General features: G+C 45.0%; 1 protein-coding gene across 3 annotated transcripts in view; it reads right to left on the bottom strand.

Moving 5' to 3' along the window:
* The window catches only part of CHD1 (chromodomain helicase DNA binding protein 1), a 1,172,453-nt gene that overhangs the window by 1,066,853 nt on the left and 87,257 nt on the right, over window positions 1-18,343 (bottom strand). For all 3 annotated transcript variants that reach the window (XM_069225994.1, XM_069225985.1, XM_069225977.1), the window contains exon 4: window positions 2,438-2,554. In XM_069225994.1, the coding sequence (XP_069082095.1) occupies window positions 2,438-2,554 (117 nt within the window). The remainder of the gene's footprint in view (window positions 1-2,437; window positions 2,555-18,343) is intronic.

Raw genomic sequence — 18,343 nt, forward strand, 5'->3', positions numbered from 1 at the left:
AGTGGAGAAAAAAAAAAAAATCGGGATCTAAACCTTGTTGCGGGTGCTGGGGGTCACATGTTGGTGACTGATCCGCAAGACAATTGCCTTTGGTGCCTGAGCTCTGATCACGATGTGGAGGGGTGCGTGTCCTGTCAGCGTATGAACCCGAGGCTTTGAAGGAGAGAGAGGCAAAGCTTTTCTTGGCAAAAGCTAAGAAAGAGCAGAGAGGTTGCCAAAGATGAAAGACAAGGGGCATTTCGTCACATAGATCCTCAAGGTCTCATAAGAAGCAACGTTGGCTGCATAAGCACAATGCTGTTGATCACGAGATCGGTTTCTTTTTACGACGAGGTGGTGCCACATGGCGTGGGAAGGCAGCCCTACAGTGTCTCCTCAGACTCAGGGCCCATAGGCTTCTCTGGCGCCGACCTCGATTGAGATCTCCAAGTCCCCAGCAAGCCCAGTAGCTACTTTTTCTCCTGCATCCAGTCATGATCGGGAGTCGGGCGTGCAAGCATCAGATCCAGCTCAGCCACCTCAAGTGAAATAAGGGTTTCCTGCCATCCTAGCTCCAGGAGCAGATCCGTCAACATTCCTTAATGCTAGGTTTAGCATAATTAACAGAGCTATGGCCCCCTCTGGTGCACCTGCTGGTCCCACAGGACCACTGGCATTCACGCTGGGGTTGCCGGTGCCGTATAAACAGACCCCTTTAGTATGCTTTCTTCCAGTGACTCCTTGTGAACATACTGGTTCGGCTCCGATGACGTTACTACTTCTACCCCGAACGATGGTGTCAGCGGCGCAGCCACAACTGCCGACTATATAAGTACTTCATTGAAATTGCATGATCGATATCGTAGAATGTGAAGCTTCTCTGCAATCCCAAAAGTCTTTTCTCATCTGGGTGGACTTAAAGTCAGAATTGCTTTTATTTAGGAAAGACATTTATCATTGCATGAAGTTAAAAAGTATAAAACATAAAATTAAAATAAAAGGTTTTTTGAAAGCAAAATGGCGCTATTCTTTCAGAAATCTTTATCTAGTATATGCTTCACAAGAATGATTCAGAAGGAACATGTATACTGCTAGAGCAAGTATTCATGTTCTCCTTTATGACTGATCATGATTTTCCCACTTCTTTTCGGGAATATAACAGACTGCTATAAACTATTAATAATGCTATCTTTGCACTTAAAATGAGAAACTCCTGGGGCCAGATGATTTTCTTCTCGAATTCTATTCCTATTTTGCCTCACTTAGTACCTAATCTTTTCCAAGAATACAATGATTTTATTGCTAAAGCGCAGTGGACAGATACACTTTAGAGGTGTTAATATGTCAAGTGTCTAAAGATGGGGAGGTGTTTTCCTCAAACATTTATAAGGCACTCTCACTAATCTATCTTATCGTTAACTAACATTTTTTTTTTTTTTTTAAATCAACTGGAATTTTTACTTCCAAAAATTAATCAGTAAAGAAAAATCTGGATTCATTGAGACTATTCTGATTATCCTGTTTTTTAAAGGTGGCATCCTTTGCTATGGCTGCAATTGCCTTGGATGCAGAAAAGTTTTTTCTGATTGGTTGGCTTTCTTGGGATTCACATTTACTTACTGTTTATTTGAAAGCCTTTCTTCCTCTCCGTTTTTATCTCCTTTGTAGTATAGTTACTTAATCATGCTTTTGACTGGATGATGTTTATCCTCCCCACAGCATACATTCAAGGAACTACTGCCTTCTTTGTGTCAGTACTCCATGGGTTTGCATGTGTTCTCTTGCCATTGCTCGCGTGTGCGGATTCCCCTCTCAAACATACACTATGTTCCTCTATTGCCACTCCCAAGCGCTTCTGTTGCTTCTGCCACCCTTCTCCAATCATCTTTCATTTTTGAATTCCCAAAACTCTCTGTTCCAGTTATTTTGCATGCCCCCAGTTCTCCCATCAGTAAGCAGTCGTGACTTGCTAGCCTCCTGTCCCTTCCCCTGCTCCTCAGCCAGTTGCAACTGTTGTTTTAAAAAAAAGAAAATTAATAAATATCAATCCTGGTTTCTTTATGGAGGGCTCACATACTGTACTTTGCAACTGAGATCCTCGATAAACTTTGATGCATTTTCATATTTATTTCTGTTAATTTATTGCTCCAAGACTGGCGTGCATCTGTTTTCAATGGTGAATTATATGTATAAAAAAATGCTGCTTCATGGGACATACATGGGCAGTGATGGTTACACATTTATTATGTTCCAAATGATCAGTTCCTCGTCATGTGTATTTTGGTCCAGCATTTCATTCCTTCTTCGCTGAATTTTTAACAAGCACTAGATCGTCTCAGCTCCACTTGCCCTATGACCATTGTTTCATTACCCACCCTTGTTCTGATCTCATGGAGTCACACATACTGCAAAAACACAGAATATTAGAGTATAGGTATTGTTGAATTTGGAAATTTACCTCTTCTGACTCACTATCAGATGATGCCTTAGAGTGTGGCTGCTGATGAAGTTGCTGTTGTTTCCTGAGTATGGCAGATCTTTGAACGGCCAAAATACTGGGATTGGATTTCCAAAACTGGAGTGGGTTAAAAAAAAAAAAAAAAAAAAAAAATTAAAATCAATATTAAAAAGTATAGATGGGTCGATGGTAAGGTGAATGAAAACATAGTGGCAAAGAAAGAAACACTTATTTTAACATGTAAGAAACACATGTGATGCCCCTCAGATCAACTACACACCATCTGATCCTAACAACTGCAGCATGGCAGCTATTTTAAGAAGGATGTTTCTTCTGAGAGGAAAAGTGCATTCAGAATGTATCGTTCATATAGATTAGTACAAATGTGTTTGCTTGCATATTCTGCTTATAATTTCATTTTTGATAAACTCAATATAATGGATGAGGGATGTTAGGTGTGGATGATTATCAGTAAAAGTGTTACTTTAATAAATATTCCAATCATATTAACAATTAGTAAATGTAGGAAGCTGGCTCTGTATATGGTGCAATAAAAAAGTACACCATGGAGATAGACCAGTGGATCCCCAAATGGTTGACAGAGGCTATAGATAACATGAAAGCTCTCGTTTGTGATAGTGTAGGCAAGCAGTTAGGCTTATCAGCATTTGTTGTTCCCACAGAGGCAATAAATGAGGCAGACTTAAAGAATAAATCTGAGATCAATTTAGAAAAATAACACTTATTTTTGTATATTGTACAAAGCTAGCCTGGTGTGTGGTGGGTACCCAATGTATTTACACCTTACACCAGGTCCAGGTGTCCCCTCTTAGTAAAGTGTAGGCAGTGTCTAGAAGCCAGGCTCTCTGGAGGTAGCTGCGGATGAGCAGCCAAAGGCTTATCAAGGAGACATGCAAAGCTTATGCAATACCACTGTAGACACACAGGACTTACACACATGAAAGAAAACATTCAATTGTACTAAAGTAAAGGTACTTTATTTTTGGCACAGATTACCACAAATCACTAGACAGGTGACCCACCCTTAGGAGGTAAGTAAAACACTAAATATATATACACTAGCAATCAAAAATAGGCATAGAAAAAGGTTAGAAAACAGTGCAAACAGTAGTAACCGATAGTGACCCTAGGGGGAGCACAAACCATATACTAAATTAAGTGGAATGCGAATAAGGTACCCCCACCTAGGTTGGTAAAACGTGTAAAGAGGAGCTGGGGGTATTAGAAAGCCACAAAGGTAAGTAACACAGTACTCCCCATCGACCAGGAATACAGGAGTAAAATACAGTATTTTCCCCCAAACCAATCAAAAGGAGAGAAAGAGGAAAAAGAAGACACCCAGAGAATACTGCAAGAAAACCAGTGGTGGATTCCTGAAGAAAGAAGACCTGTGGAGAGAGGGGACCAAGTCCAAGAGTTACAGTGGAGTCTAGGAGGAGTAAGAGGTACTAGCCACCCAGCTGTGGATGCAGGAGTTGGTCAAAGGTTCTGAAGAACAGGTCAGCACTGCAGCCCAGGAGCAGGTGAAGAGTCCCAGATGGATGCAGAAGATGTCTCATGCCGGAAGGAAGATTGCAGGTGGGTGTTGGTGCACATTTTCCACCAACAAGCCTTAGCAAATGCAACCTCGTAGTTAGCGGAAAAGAGGTGCTGCCGGGGACCAGCAAGGTCGACTCCACCCAGGAGAGGTAGTCACAGGGGACCCTCAGCATTGCATAGAGTCCACAGAAGCTGAGGCAGCACCCACAGGAGTCCCACAGGACGGGGACATAGAAGCCCAGTAGCACTAAAAAAGTGGAACCCACGCCGCAGGAGAACCACGCAGGAGGCTAGGATTTGCACAAGTGAGTGCTGGGGACTGGAGCTGCACGTCACTTGAAGATCCCTTGGAGGAGATGCAACAAGCCTTGGCAGCTGCAAGAGACGCGGTGCACGGGGGTGCGGTCCTGCTTGGGAAGCAAAGGCTTACCCCCACCAAAGTTGGACAGCTGGCAGAGAGAACCAAGAGGACTACTTCAGATCACCACCTGTGATGCAGGGTCCATGCAGTTGGGCAAGAGAGGGGATCCACACAGCTGGTCGTCGCTTGTTGTAGGTGTCAGCAGTTGCAGGGAAGTGACTCCTTCACTTCAAGGGAGATTCCTTCTTCGTCTGGTGCAGGATAAAGAGTTGCAGTCTTCTGAGGATGCACGGCGAGTAAACTGTTGCAAAGCTGGCAGGAACTCTGGATACAATGTTGCAGAAGAGACATTTGTGGTTCCAGAGGCCAGAAGGCGTAGTAAAGGTTGCAGAGGAGTCCTGCTGGAATCTTCCATGCCGAATCTGAAGACCCACCCAAGAGAGAGAGAGACCATAAATAGCCCTGAAAGGGGGATTGGTCATCTAACCAGGTAGGCACCCATCAGAAGGGGGCTCTAAAATCACCTGTCTGGCCTGGCCACTCAGATGCTCCCAGCGTTCCCTGCCACCATTGGAACCAAGGTGGAAGAACCCAGAGACCTTCTGGAGGAGCTCTGGGCACTCCCCTTTCCATTGTCCAGTTTCACAGAGAGCAGGGACTTGGGGGTCTCTGAACCTGTGTGGATTGGTTTATGCATGGAGGGCACCAAATGTGCCCTTCAAAGCAAACCAGTGGCTTGGAGAGGCTACTCTTCCCAAGCCAGTCACACCTATTTCTAAAGGGAGAGAGTGTTACCTCCCTCACCCAAAGGAAATCCTTTGTTCTGCCTTCCTGGGCTTGATCAGATCAAGCAGCAGGAGGGCAGAAACCTGTCTGAGGGGTGGCAGTAGCTGGGCTGCCCGAGAAATCCTGTAAAACTGGTGGTAGCAATACTGGGGGTCCTCTAAGGAGCCCCCAAAGTGCATGGAATCATACTTCCAATGCTTGCAACAGTATTGGGGTGTGATTCCGACATGTTTGATACCAAACATGCCCAGGTTCGGAGTTACCATTATGTAGCTGGACACAGGGTGTGACCTATGTCCAGTACATATATAAAACACATCCCTGCACTCATGAAGTCCAGTAAAATGGTGCTGAAGTTCCTGGGGGCACCTCTGCTAGTGTAGGGGTGCCTCACACACAGGTACCTGAACCCTGCCCTCTGGGTTGAGACGGCCTACCATAGGGGTGACTTACAGTGACCTGGTGCAGTGACCTGTAGTGAAAGGGTGCATGCACCATTTCACGCAGGCTGCAATGGCAGGCCTGCTGAACCCTTTGGATGGGCTTCATATGGGTGGCAGAATAACTGCTGCAGCCCTTAGGGATCCCCTGGAACTCCAATGCCCTGGGTACCTAGGTACCATATACCAGGGACTTACATGGGGGCACCAGTATGCCAATGGTGGGGATAAAAAGTTAACAGCAACCAAATTCAGAGGAGAGAGCCCAGTCACTGGGGTCCTGGTTAGCAGGATCCCAGTGAACACAGTCAAACACACTGAAAAACAAGCAAAAAGTGGGGGTAACCAAGACAGAAAGAGGGTACTTTCCTAAATATATATTTTAAAACCCATAATTTTGCAAAAGAGTAAGTACTCATTTCGTGTTTAAATGTTACAGGTAAGTAAAGAGTTCAAACCTGTGCGTTTTTACACACAATGCAATCCTATGGAGAGAAAAGTCAGTAATTCATAAAGGTAAGTACAGTCAGTTTAGAGGGTTCCCCTTCTGGGTTTAGAAAGGCAGGGGCCAAAGGTCCAAAGTACAACCAGCAGTTGGTCAGGAGCTCCGCAAATTCCACAGGTAGCAGGGGGCTGGTGTAGTTGTAGCTGGGTGCACTACCAAGAAGGGGGCAACCTAAAAAACAGGCTGCAAAGGGTGTCTTGGGGACAAATGCCAAGAGCTTCCAAACCGGGGTTTGGGTCTCAAGGAGCCTTAGAGCAAGGGGGCACAGCCAGTTCGTCAGGTCCCGGGACAGTCCGCTTGAGTGCAAAGTGGATAGGGCAGCTGGGTTCTGTTGCATAAAAGGGCTCCTCGCGGTCAGGGTCAATCAGTTGGCAGGGGCAAAATCAGGGCAGCTGGGCAAGGTGGGTCTCCGGGTTGCTGATGTCTCTCGATGGCTGCTTGGTCCTGGTACAGTGAGAATACCGACTGGACTCTCACTGTTGACACTTGGTGCAGGACGTCTGGTATCCCGGGGATTGGTGCTGCAGGGCTCCAATGGTTAATGCTGTCGTCGTGCACTTGGGGGGGAGGGAGGGGAGCAGTCCTGGTCCTCCAGAGCACAAGTACCTCCTACTCTTCGTCTGCAGTGTTGGTCGAAGCCAGGGAGCGGCAAGTTGGTGGATGGGACTTTGCTCTTTGGTGCCTGGGACTGGAGGGAAGTAGCTCCTCTACTCCAAGGAAGAATGTCAGTGGTTCTTGAAGTGTTGGCAGCCTACCTGAGGGCTTTTGGTAAATTTCCATTTTGCAGGAGAAGTCACTCTGTCATGATTGTCGAGAGAGATGGGGACAAGCACGGTTTTACACCAGAATGTCCACAGCTCTTCTGCTGTTCTCGCCAGGCAATGGCTCTTCTTTGTTCTCCTTCTTTTGATCCCTTGAATCTGAGTTCTTAGGTTCAGGGGTGCCACCTAAATATTCAATTTGGGGTTGTCAGTGAGTGTCACGCAGCAGCCAATGGTTTGCCTACTCGTAGGGTGACTACACCCCCTATATGACCACTTCCGTTGGGGAGCCGGCATAACCCTGACTCTAGAATACTAATTCCATCCAAAAAAGTTAGTGGTGTCCACATCAGCTGGTCCACCTAAGCATTGGGATTGGCATGAGGTGGGTACACCTCCTAATCTTACTAATTTTCCTGCCTGTCTGGCTGCGAAAAACTGAGGTCAGGGAAGGGTGTTGGTCATCTCTGCCATCTGGAGAGACCTGGGTTGCATTACAAAGGCTGCTTGGCCTTTGAAGCTACCCACCCTGGAAAGTCCATCCTGCCTGGAAGAGGTGCCCAGAGCAGGCTTTTGTTCATGGCCTCCGAGAGCGCTGGCTCTCACCTCAGAGGCTCGGAAATCTGTCTAGGGTGGCTGTACTAGTTTAGACTGGTCCGTTAACACACTGGCAGATGAGTAGGTTTTTCAGGGGGCACCTCTAATGTGCACTCTAAAGGCCTGTATTAATAAATGCATCACTGGATTCAGTGAGGGTTTATTAATACGAGATGTTTGATACCAAACTTCCCTAGTTTCAGTGAAGCCATCAAGTAGCTGGGGCACTTGTAATGACCAGTGTCCTGCACCTATACTCAAAATGGCTTCCCTTTTCACTTACTACGTCCAAGACTGGACAAAGACATAATAGGGGCATATCTGCTCATGCAGACATGTCCTTACATATGATATAATGCACCCTGCCTTAGGGCTGTAGGCCTTCTGTAGGGTTGACTTACAAATATCACAAGCAGTGTTATGGGACCTTGCACATAGGGATGTGTGACAGGTCCCGTTTTCAGCAGGGGTGTGGAATTTATTAAAATATCTTCTTGTCCAGGGGACAGGTTGCTTCTCAAATCTACTTGTCCTGTAAAAAGATCTACTTGTCCCTTTGGTGCCATGTAGTGTGGCGACAAATTATGGCAGCAATCTCATTATGTAAGAGCTCTGATAATAGCCTCTATGATTATGCCAGGGCTACTACCATAATAGGGCTTGAATACTTGCAGTTTCAATCCCTACTGTAGCAATTTCCTTATTTTGCCACCTTTCTGCAGATCTGCATACTGGGGCTGGAGGAAGCAGTAAGCAATAGTTCCAGGGCTGGAATGCCTTTGAGTCTGCAAACCTACTAACCTGCACGTTTTAAAGATTTTCACCAGCTTCTCTCTAATATTTTCCCATAATAAGAAAGGTTGGACATTTACTCCGGACAATGGCAGAATTAGAACTTCTTCCAGGGTTGGGAAGAAAGTGGCCGGAGGGAAAATGAACTTGCAGATGCTCAATAGATTTTCACATGAGCAAATCTACACATGCGTATTTACCCATGCTAAAATACAGTTCACAAATATTTTATACGGGTACGACATATACCATGGGTGCACTTTTGTGACTTTCTTTAAGAATTTGGGGCCACATGTAGGTAGGTTCAGATTTGCGACCCGCAAATTGCGAGTCGCAAATCCGAATGTAGGATGGTGTCCCTGACACCATCTGTGATTCGCAAGGGCTTCGCAAATGCCCACCTAGTGAATAATCATGAGGTGGGTTGCAATTTACGACCCCCTTGCGAATAGCGGCCCTCACAGGGATGGTGGCCTGCTGGAGACAGCAGACCACCATGTCTGTGACTGCTTCCTTAAAGAAAAACGAGATGCATTACAAAAACGAAAAATGAAATGTTTTTGTTTCATTTTTTCAGAGCAGGCAGTGGTCCGCAGGACCACTGCCTGCTCTGAAAAAAATGTTTACAGTGACATTCACAATGGGGAAGGGGTCCCATGGGGACCCCTTCCCTTTTGCGAAAGTGTTAGCACCCATTTGAAATGGGTGCAAACTGCGATTGGTTTGCGCCCGCGTTCGCGGTCACAAATCAATCCTACATTGCACTGCGAGTCGCAATTAGGAAGGGAACACCCCTTCCTAATTGCGACTCGCAAACCCATTTTGCGATTCGGTAACCAGGTTACTGAATCGCAAAACTGGGTTTGTGCATCGCAATGTGCTTTTTGCACGTCGCAAACAGCGAAAGTCGCTGTTTGTGACATGCAAAAAGCTACCTACATGTGGGTCTTGGTCCCTAATTAGGTCTGGTGTTAACAAAGACATTTTGTTTAATAAAAATTTCTATTTCTCTCTCTTTTGGCTGGCTTTACTGTGAGTGATTGCATTCTGCTCTTCCACAAGGAGCATATTGGCACACAAAGTAGTTTTGTTCAGTGTCAGGAACTACAGTGGCAATCAGTGACGTAACGAAACTGGAGGTTGCCCCTTTGCAAAGAACATGGAGGAGCCCCCTCTCCAGACTCACTCAGGGCAGGTGCTGTGCTAAAGGGGCCCCCTGGAGGGCGGCTGCGGGGCCTTTGTTTTGCCACTGGTGGCAACATGTGCTTTTAGAGTTCAAAAAATTTGGGGGGGTTTTTTGGCAGTGTTTGTTACAATGTTGAGGGCCTGGTAGCTCCCACAACAATAAAGTGTTACAAAAGCCATGTCAAAACAAGACACGCATTGATGAAACTAAAAGACTTATAAAAATATGTCAGATCAGTTGGCTTTGTCAGTGTTTGTTTATTTTCATGCTTCCCATATTCGTGTTGGAAATTGTTACACTGATTTTCCATTAGAAATATTTTTGGGAAATACTAGCATGCATCAACACATTTTACTAAATGACACTTCATTTGCATCTAATCAGAGAGCATTCTGGGAGCATTATACTTAGCCTCATAGCCTAAAGTTTTCGAACATGTGTATACACAGCTGTTTTTTTTTGTACTGGAACCAACGTCAGTAGTGAAGTGTGACCTTAAAACATTTATTTACAGCACTCACCCTAATAATCAAGGCTTTCAAATAATGAACCATAAATACAAGTTCGAACAGCATTATCTATTGGAAACACATTACCTCAACTGCAGAGAGTTCCACTCTCTGTAAACAGGCAGCCAAAGGGTTTGTGCTGCAGAGGGTTGGGCCTACTTGTCCCAAGGACAAAGTAAACATAAAAACTTGTTGCCCTCGACCCCAAACAAGATGTCCCGGGCGTCGGGCGATAGGAATTCCACATCCCTGTTTCAGTTTTGTCTGCACCAAGACACGCAAACTGCGATGGCAGCACTGTGTGTGTTTGGTGCAAGGTCTCTGAAGGGGGCATAATTCATACTGCAGCCCTTAGAGACCTTCGTTAGTACCCCAAGCCCTAGGTACAGGAGTACCATTTACTAGGGACTTACAGTGGGTGCTAAAGGTGCTGCCAATTGAAACACTTGTACCATTTTAGGGAAAGAGATCTGGCAATGAGGATGTGGTTAGCAGGAACCCAGTGTACTTTCAGTCGAACAATGCTCAAGATCCTTTTATTCTCAGTGTAGGAAAGTACCCTTTTTTTGGCATGGCTACCCCCACTTTTTGCCTGCTATCAGTATGCTTAGACTGTTTTCACTGGGATCCTGTTAACCAAGACCCCAGTGATTGCACTCTCTCCCTCTAAATTTGGTTGCCTAGGACTTTGCACACCCCACAATTGGCATACTGGTGTCCCCTCATAAGTCCATAGTACATTGTGCTTAGGAACCCCAGGCATTGGGGCACCAGGAGTTCCCCATGGGCTGAAGCCTGTATTGTGCCACCCATGGGAGCCCATGCAAAATGTGTCTGCAGGCCTGCCACTGCAGTCTCCATGAAAAGATGCATGCACCCCTTCACCACAGGTCACTGCACCAGGTCACTGTAAGGCCCTACTAGCCCAAAGGGCAGGGTGCAGGTCCCTGTGTGTGAGGGCACCCCTGCATGAGCAGAGGTGCTCCTACGAATGCCAGTTCCATTGCACTGGACTTGGTTAGTGCGGGGAAGCAATTTTACCCGTGTAATGGACACAGGTCACTTACCTGTGTCCAGCTAAATAATGGTAACTCCGAACATGGGCAAGATTGGTATTTTGAGGCCCTTTGTACAACCTCTCCCTTTTCTTTGACCTTTCCTTAAGAGGAAACAGAATCCTCACTGTCCTCCTCATCAGAAATGACAGCTGTCTTATATTTAAGTTTTTGTATTCACATTATCAACCTCCCCTCTCTATCTTTGAGAATCTTAGATGAAACAGTCAGACAAATGTTACTGTCCTTTGCCTTGTGGGTATGGTGAAGGCAGTAGATACATTGCATGTGAGGGTCTTCAGAGTGGAGCCTTTTCTTTCCACAGGTTCCACAAGGTCTGAAAGGTCTTTGTTTCAATAGTTTTGACATGTAAGTGCCAGGTGCTGAGAGATGAAAACGCAGAAATAATCTGGATGATCCAAATCAGGGTATAGCTTAAGAACTTAACAGAGCTCAGGGAGACTCCCTTTCACAATAAGTGGGGCAGAAAATCTGAGGGAAGATGCCTCTGCAGGGAGTATTCTAGAGGATGCTACTGAATGACTGGCTGAAGTTTGGTTCTTTATAAATGATGTAGATAATCTATTAAAGTCAATGTATTTTGCATTATAAGCTATGAATACTACTTCTACTGTTTTAGAAGGTATTGTGGGTCTCCCACCTCGATGAAGGGGAATGCTTGACCACCCAAGAGGTAAATTGGGTGTATTTGGTGTTCTAGTAGGTTGCAGAGGTGAACAATGGTGGACAACCCCATGCCTCAAAAGTAAGACAGAGAACTTGCTAGGCAAGTTCGATTCATGTGGTGAGTAAAAATACCTGCTCAAACTGTTAGCTTTGGATTGGATAACAACCCCAGGAATATGAAAGGTTAGCTAGCAGCAACCGGGCTTAGTCACACCAAGTTACTGCCAGACAGCAGAGCTGAGTTTAGTGGATCAGCCCTTGCTTGTTCATCTATAAATGTGCCTATGGTGCTCTGTGTGAGAATCATCACAATGGCATCTTGGATGGAGTGAGAATTTAAGGTAGTTCACTGAGAAGCAATGATTATATAAGTTAATGAGCACTAGGTGTAGTCTGCAGTCCTCTTTTCTCTATTAAAAAATTTACATAACGCAACTGTGTAGGTATGGGTAGTAGTGGTCCTCTGCAGCTAAGGAAGGCTGACACTGGGACCAGTTTCTTGGTACAGACCCACAAAGCAGCACTGAGACCTAATTGCAGTATACAGTGCTTGCAATGTTAAGTTTCCCACCACAAAACAAATTAATTTCCAGTATTATTAGAAAGGGCATTTAGAAATAGTCGTCCTTAAGATTCACTGAGCACAATCTGTTTTGGACAGCTCCCTACAAATGAGCCAGAACCAGCACCTTGATTATTTGGAGAGGAGAAAGTGGTTTAGTAGGCAGAGGCCTGAAATGGCTCATAACCCTATCCCCTTTTTCTTACAAGGATGTAGAGGGAATCTTATCCTTGACACTTTTCTGGTGAAAAGAGAAAACGAACTCATTAATAATTTTTTATGATGCTGACAGAGACTAAGGTGGCACAGACGAAGGACAATTTAGGATTTAAAATGCAAAGTAGGTCTTTGCTACATACATTAAACCTTTGCCCTCTCAAAGGGTAAAGGGTGGAGAGCTTAAGCAATGACCGCTTGCACACGGAACGAGCAAAGGTTCCTGGTATTAGTGGCAGTATCTATGAGGTCCTGAAAATTACAATAATTCTCCTCACCTTACTCGAATAGGGTTCACATGACAGTTTGGGACAGAGCAAGGAAGTGTACCAACTGTGGGAAATAGTAATTTATTACTATGCTGATATGTACTGCTAGATAACAGGCACCATTTAGGTTTCCTGATGTTTCTACTTTAACAGACTGCAAGACGACTGAAAAGAAAATGAGTTACTTACCTGTAACTGCAATTATCCAGTATTGGAATCTCATACATTCACATGCTTGAATCATTACCAGTAGTTCTAGAGGGAGTTTCACAAAATAGCACTATGCATCATCACTTTAGGCCTAAATGGCAATGGGCCATCTATTTAACAACATAGCCACATCTTTTTCTAAAAAGGAATCAAACTTAAAATACAAGCAATCAGGCGACGGCACTCTCTAAAACACTCCCCAGAGAGGCAGATTCCGTCACATTTTCAAGCACAAGTGAATATCTGTATAGGGGGAGGAGGGCTGTTCGCAGGTGAATCTATGAAAGATACCAATACTGGATAACTGCAGTTACAGGTAAGTAACTCATTTTCTTATCCAGTATTGGATCTTTCATAGAGTCACATGCTTGAATCAGAATATCAAGCAGTTCTTAAGCATTGTGTTATGAAACAATACCACATTTGCAGAAGGTGGGTAATAATGCAACTAATTACATTTATAATCATAACATATACAACAATAATATATCACATGAGTTATTTAAATAACACCATGTAATCACGAACATAGGTAACTTGATAAGAAAAATCTGACCTTAAATAGAGGCTCACCTTCCTTGAACAAATGTCTTAACACCGCTTGCCCTACTGTTGCCTCTTCTCTGAGTGCTGACTGCAGGCAGTAGTGCTGCGTAAATGTGTGTGCATTCTTCCATGTTGCAGCACAGCAAATCTTCTCTAATGGGAAGAAATGCAAAAAGAGCAGCTCAGGTGGATACCACCGTCGTTGAGTTTGTTTTGGCTTAGACGGTTAGTGGTTTACCCGCTTCTTTATGACAATACTGGATTGCTGCAGAAATCCATCTTGGGATCAAGGCCTTGGTAACTGCATACCCTTGACATGCCTGACTACATGACACAAACAGTTGATGAGATTTGCATATGTTCTTTGTACACTGCAAACAGAGTTTTATACATCTCTTGAGATCCAGAGTATGAAGCAATTGTTTAGCTGGGAGTGCCAGACTGGGGAAGAAAGTGCAAAGAATGAAAGGTTCATTCCGATGGAAATGAGTTGGCACCTTTGGAATAAATTGGGGATTTGTGCTTAAGATGATAGTTATCTGTGACATGTAAGTTTGGCTCTTGTGTTGTGAAGGCTTGTATCTCGCTGACTCTTCTTGCAGAGGTGAGTGCTAAAAATAATGCCACCTTCATTGTTAGAAGGTTTAAGTCAGGTTTGAGAATGGGCTTAAAGGGTAATTTCATTAATTGAGCAAGCACTATACTGAGACGCCATTCCGGTAGTGGGAATCTGACCAGAGGGAAAGCCCTGAATATTCCTTTCATGAATTATTTGATTAGTCTCTCCGAGCAAAGAATTGGAGAATTAGACGACCTTCTGTATCTCGATATCGCTGCAAGGTGGACCTTGACTGATGCGTACGTCAACCCAGATTTTGCCAGAGATAATAGATACGTCAAAATCTGCTCAGGTGTTACCTTTAAAGGATGGAAGTTAGACTGCTGACACCACATGCAGAATCTTTTCCATTTAAATGTATACCTTTTAATGGTAGAATCAGCTCTTGTTTTGGAAATTATATCCTTGCATTCTTGAGGAAGGTCTATATGCTTGAATTCATTGAACTCAGGACCCATGCACACAAGTGGAGAAAGGTTGAATCCAGATGGAGAACCTGTCTCTGTTTAGTAAAGTTGAAAGTGGTGGAAGGTGAATGGGTTTGTATTCCAACATCAAAAGAAGTTCTGTATATCAGTGTTGCCTGGGCTATCTGGGAGCAATGAGGACCAGGCGACAATGCTCCCTTTTCATTATCTTGAGAACCGTTGGTATGAGACGGATAGGGGGAAAACCATTGACAAATCCCTGACCATCTCATCAAAGGGGCATTTCACCATGATCCCGGGAGTGGGCACCGACTGACATAGAAGTGGCATTTGGCGCTCCTGTCCGTCGCAATTGGGTTTAATGCTAGCCTGTGAGAATATTTTGATTGTCTGCTCTTTATCTAGCTCCCACTCCTGCTGAGCATGTCCACTAGGGTGGTGGTTATTCCTGACAAATGCTCTGCCTTCAAACATATGTTGTGAACAGTGAGACTGTTCCAGAGATTCTGAGAATCCTGAGAAAGCATAAAGGACTATGTCCCTCCCTGTTCGTTTATAAAATGCATGCTGGACGTTTTGTCGTGCGAACCAGCACCGAGGCACCTGCTATTCTTGGAAGAAAAGCCTGTAGAGTGAGGAATATGGCCTTCAATTCTAACATGTTGATATGCCGTGTTTTCTGCTGCATTGACCAGGACCACTGAATCTGCAAGTCTTGCAGGTGGCCACCCCAGTCTTGCAGAGAAGCATCTGTTATGACAAACTCAGGGATCTGAGGAAGAAACGTGAGGCCTCGTGAAAAATGAGAAATTTAGGCCCACCATACCAGAGCCTCCTTCATAGCTGGGATAATAGCCACAATATCATCAAATGATCCTTCTGTTTCAATCCACTGTTTTTGCAATTCTTCTCGCAATGGTCTCAATTTTGAGGCGTGCTAGAGGTACCAGACTGACTGAAGAAGGCATTCCCAGCAACGATTTGTAGACGTGAACCGAAGTGGACCTTCTTACTGATGGCCTGACAGCTAGATCTCTTAGATTGGTTTGTCTGTCCTGAGATAAATATGCATTGTTTTTGATGGTATCCAGAAGAGCAGCCAGGAATAGTTACTGATTGCTGTAAATTGACTGTAAGGCCCAGCTTGTGAAACAGGCTGAGACAGGCTTAAGTGGTTTTGACAGCCTGAGACTTTGTTGGGGCTTTTAGCAGCCAGTCGCCCAAGTAGGGAAAAACTTGGTGACCTTGGGTTTTTAGGTTGGCTGCTATAGGTGCTAGGCACTTGGTGAATATTCAAAGTGCCAATTTGAGCCCGCATGGAAGCACTTTAAATCGGTAATGGGTACTGGCTACAGAGAAGTGAAGATATTTCCGGTGTTCAGGATGTATGGGGATGTGAAAATATGCATCCTGCAAGTCAAGAGTTGTCATGAAGTCTCTGTGGGCGAGGAAATGCAGGATATCGGAGAGGGTGATCATCCGAAATGTTCAGCTTTCTTAAATCCAAAATGGGCCTCCATTCCCCAGTCTTTTTTCGGGTGAGGAAGAATAGAAGCCTATGCCCCTTTGTGAAAGCAGTATGCTCTCTTTTGCAAGCATGATGAGGGCTTCCTTTCTTAAGATGGAGGGGGGGGTTCTCCCCTTGGAGGGTTGTTTGGTGATTTCTGCACAAATTCTAGAGTATGGGCAAAAGTGACCAGGTCAAATACCCACTTGTCCGTAATTATCTCCCTCCATTGGGGTAGGTGGTTGGAGACCTTCACACTCCCTGATGTGGTGTGATATTTGTAATCGGCACCCGAAGAAGGTCACTGCTTGTGACACACATCTCTACCGTGGGGGGTGGGGGAGGAGGGGCTGCTTCCGGCAAGGGCCTTGCTTGTTATAGGCCACTGGGTATGGTTAACAGCACTGTAGCTGGTAGCATTGCCTGTACTGAGTCTGAAAGTGTTGGAACTGCTGAGGACGTTGATTTGATCATCGGTAGGAGGAAAAATTCCTTCCACAAATTCCTCAAAAGGGTAGTGCCCTATAAAGCAGGATTCCCAAAGATTTAGTGTGTCTGTCACTCTATATTGCCTCGGATGAGGTGCATTATCCTTCTTGGAGGATCTTCGCTGCTTTTACCTTCTTGTCTTCCGGGATAAGATCTATGAGGTCTCTGATATCAGACCACATCTGCCTATCGTAGCGGCCAATTATAGCCAGCGAGTTAGCTGCTCGCACTAAGATGGCAAACATTAGGGAGAACATCTTGCCCATGTTATCCAGACGTCTGCTCTCTTTTTCTGGTGGAGTGGCAATAGGTGCAGACGGATTCTTGGAGCAATGCTGAGCCACTTGTGATATCACAGAGTCCGGTTTAGGATGTCCTGTAAGGCAGGCTGGGGAGTCTTCTGGGGCTTTGCTTTTTTTTTTTTATCTACCTGTGGTGGTACAGCAGTAACAGTAGCCGGGTTCTTTATCATTTAATTCCCCTCATCTCATATGTGATTGACAATGGGGATTGAACAGACTGATTTCCTTCCCTGCTCCATAAAGTCATACAGAAAGCAGTGAGCCTGCTTAATGAAGTCGTTAGGTGAATTCATGGTGTGGCTCAGTCCATCAATTATGAAACCCTCCAATGCCCTGAGGAAGAGAATCTGATGGGCGCGGCTGTAGAGGTGATGGTGTGGGAATGAAAAAGTCATCCTACTCATCTTGCAGAGGAGCATTATCAGGTATCTCACCTTCTTCTCTTTCATTCTCCAATGAAAAGGGGTCTTGTTGTGGTAGTGACGCAAAGTTTCTTGCCGTAATCCTGGGAGTTATAGGAGGAGGTAGAATGTGAGGCGCAGATAGGGCCGAGACAGGAGGTGGGAATTGTTGATGTTCTGTTGGAGGGGGGGGGAGGGTGTTGCTCAGGAAACCTTCATTAATCCTATAACATACCCTGCATATCTTGAACTGGGGCATAGGGCAATTACATCTCTTCTTGCGTTTTTTAAGGTGGATAATAGTACTCATAATACCTTCTCGTGGAGGGGCCTATTATTGCAGGCAATGGAGCTGTTCTTTGTCCACAAAATCATCTTCCAGGCATTTCACTAGTAGCTGGGAAGGACTATGCACGATCCCAAATGTTCCGTAGTCATCGGAATCCGCCATGTCCAATAGGTGAGAAGAAGGAAAAGGCAATACCTTGCTAGGAGATGTTATGGCCAGTGCTAAAGTCTTTTCAGGTATTTTAATTCTCGTCGACGGTCCCGTCAACAATGCCTTAGTCGATGCCATGGTTCGTGTCTTCTTTGGTGTTACCGTCAACAGTGGGGTCATCGACAGGCCTGTCACAGATGGAGTCGTCATCGACTGCGGTCTCGTCAGCAGGGTAGTCATCGACACTGGTCTTGTCGTTGGTGTTGTCAACTGCCTTGTCCACGAAGGGTGAATTCTCGCCGACGGTATGGGTGCGTTGACGGCCGTTGTCATTATTGTTCCCGTTGACGCGGTCTGGTGGAAGATACCATGCTCACCGTCGTCAATACTGGCGTCAACGGTGAAGCTGTCGACAGTAATGATTTTACAGTATTGAAATCTCCATTGTCTTCAGGGAAGGCGTGGTAGGCTGAGAGGAGGCCTTTTCTGAATTTCTTTTTTTTAAATCTTTATGGTGCCTCTTTAAGGCCTTTCTACTCTCCTTGGATGTCCCTTGGCCAAATGATCATGCAGTTTTTCATGACCTCTCAGAAGTGTCACTTTCTTCCTCAGAAGTTACTTTTTGGGTCTTGGACATCTGCACCCAGATTAGTTATCTCCCCTCTCTATCTTTAGGAGT

The sequence above is a fragment of the Pleurodeles waltl genome, chromosome 1_1 (assembly GCF_031143425.1).
Source record: "Pleurodeles waltl isolate 20211129_DDA chromosome 1_1, aPleWal1.hap1.20221129, whole genome shotgun sequence".
Classification (NCBI taxonomy): domain Eukaryota; kingdom Metazoa; phylum Chordata; class Amphibia; order Caudata; family Salamandridae; genus Pleurodeles; species Pleurodeles waltl.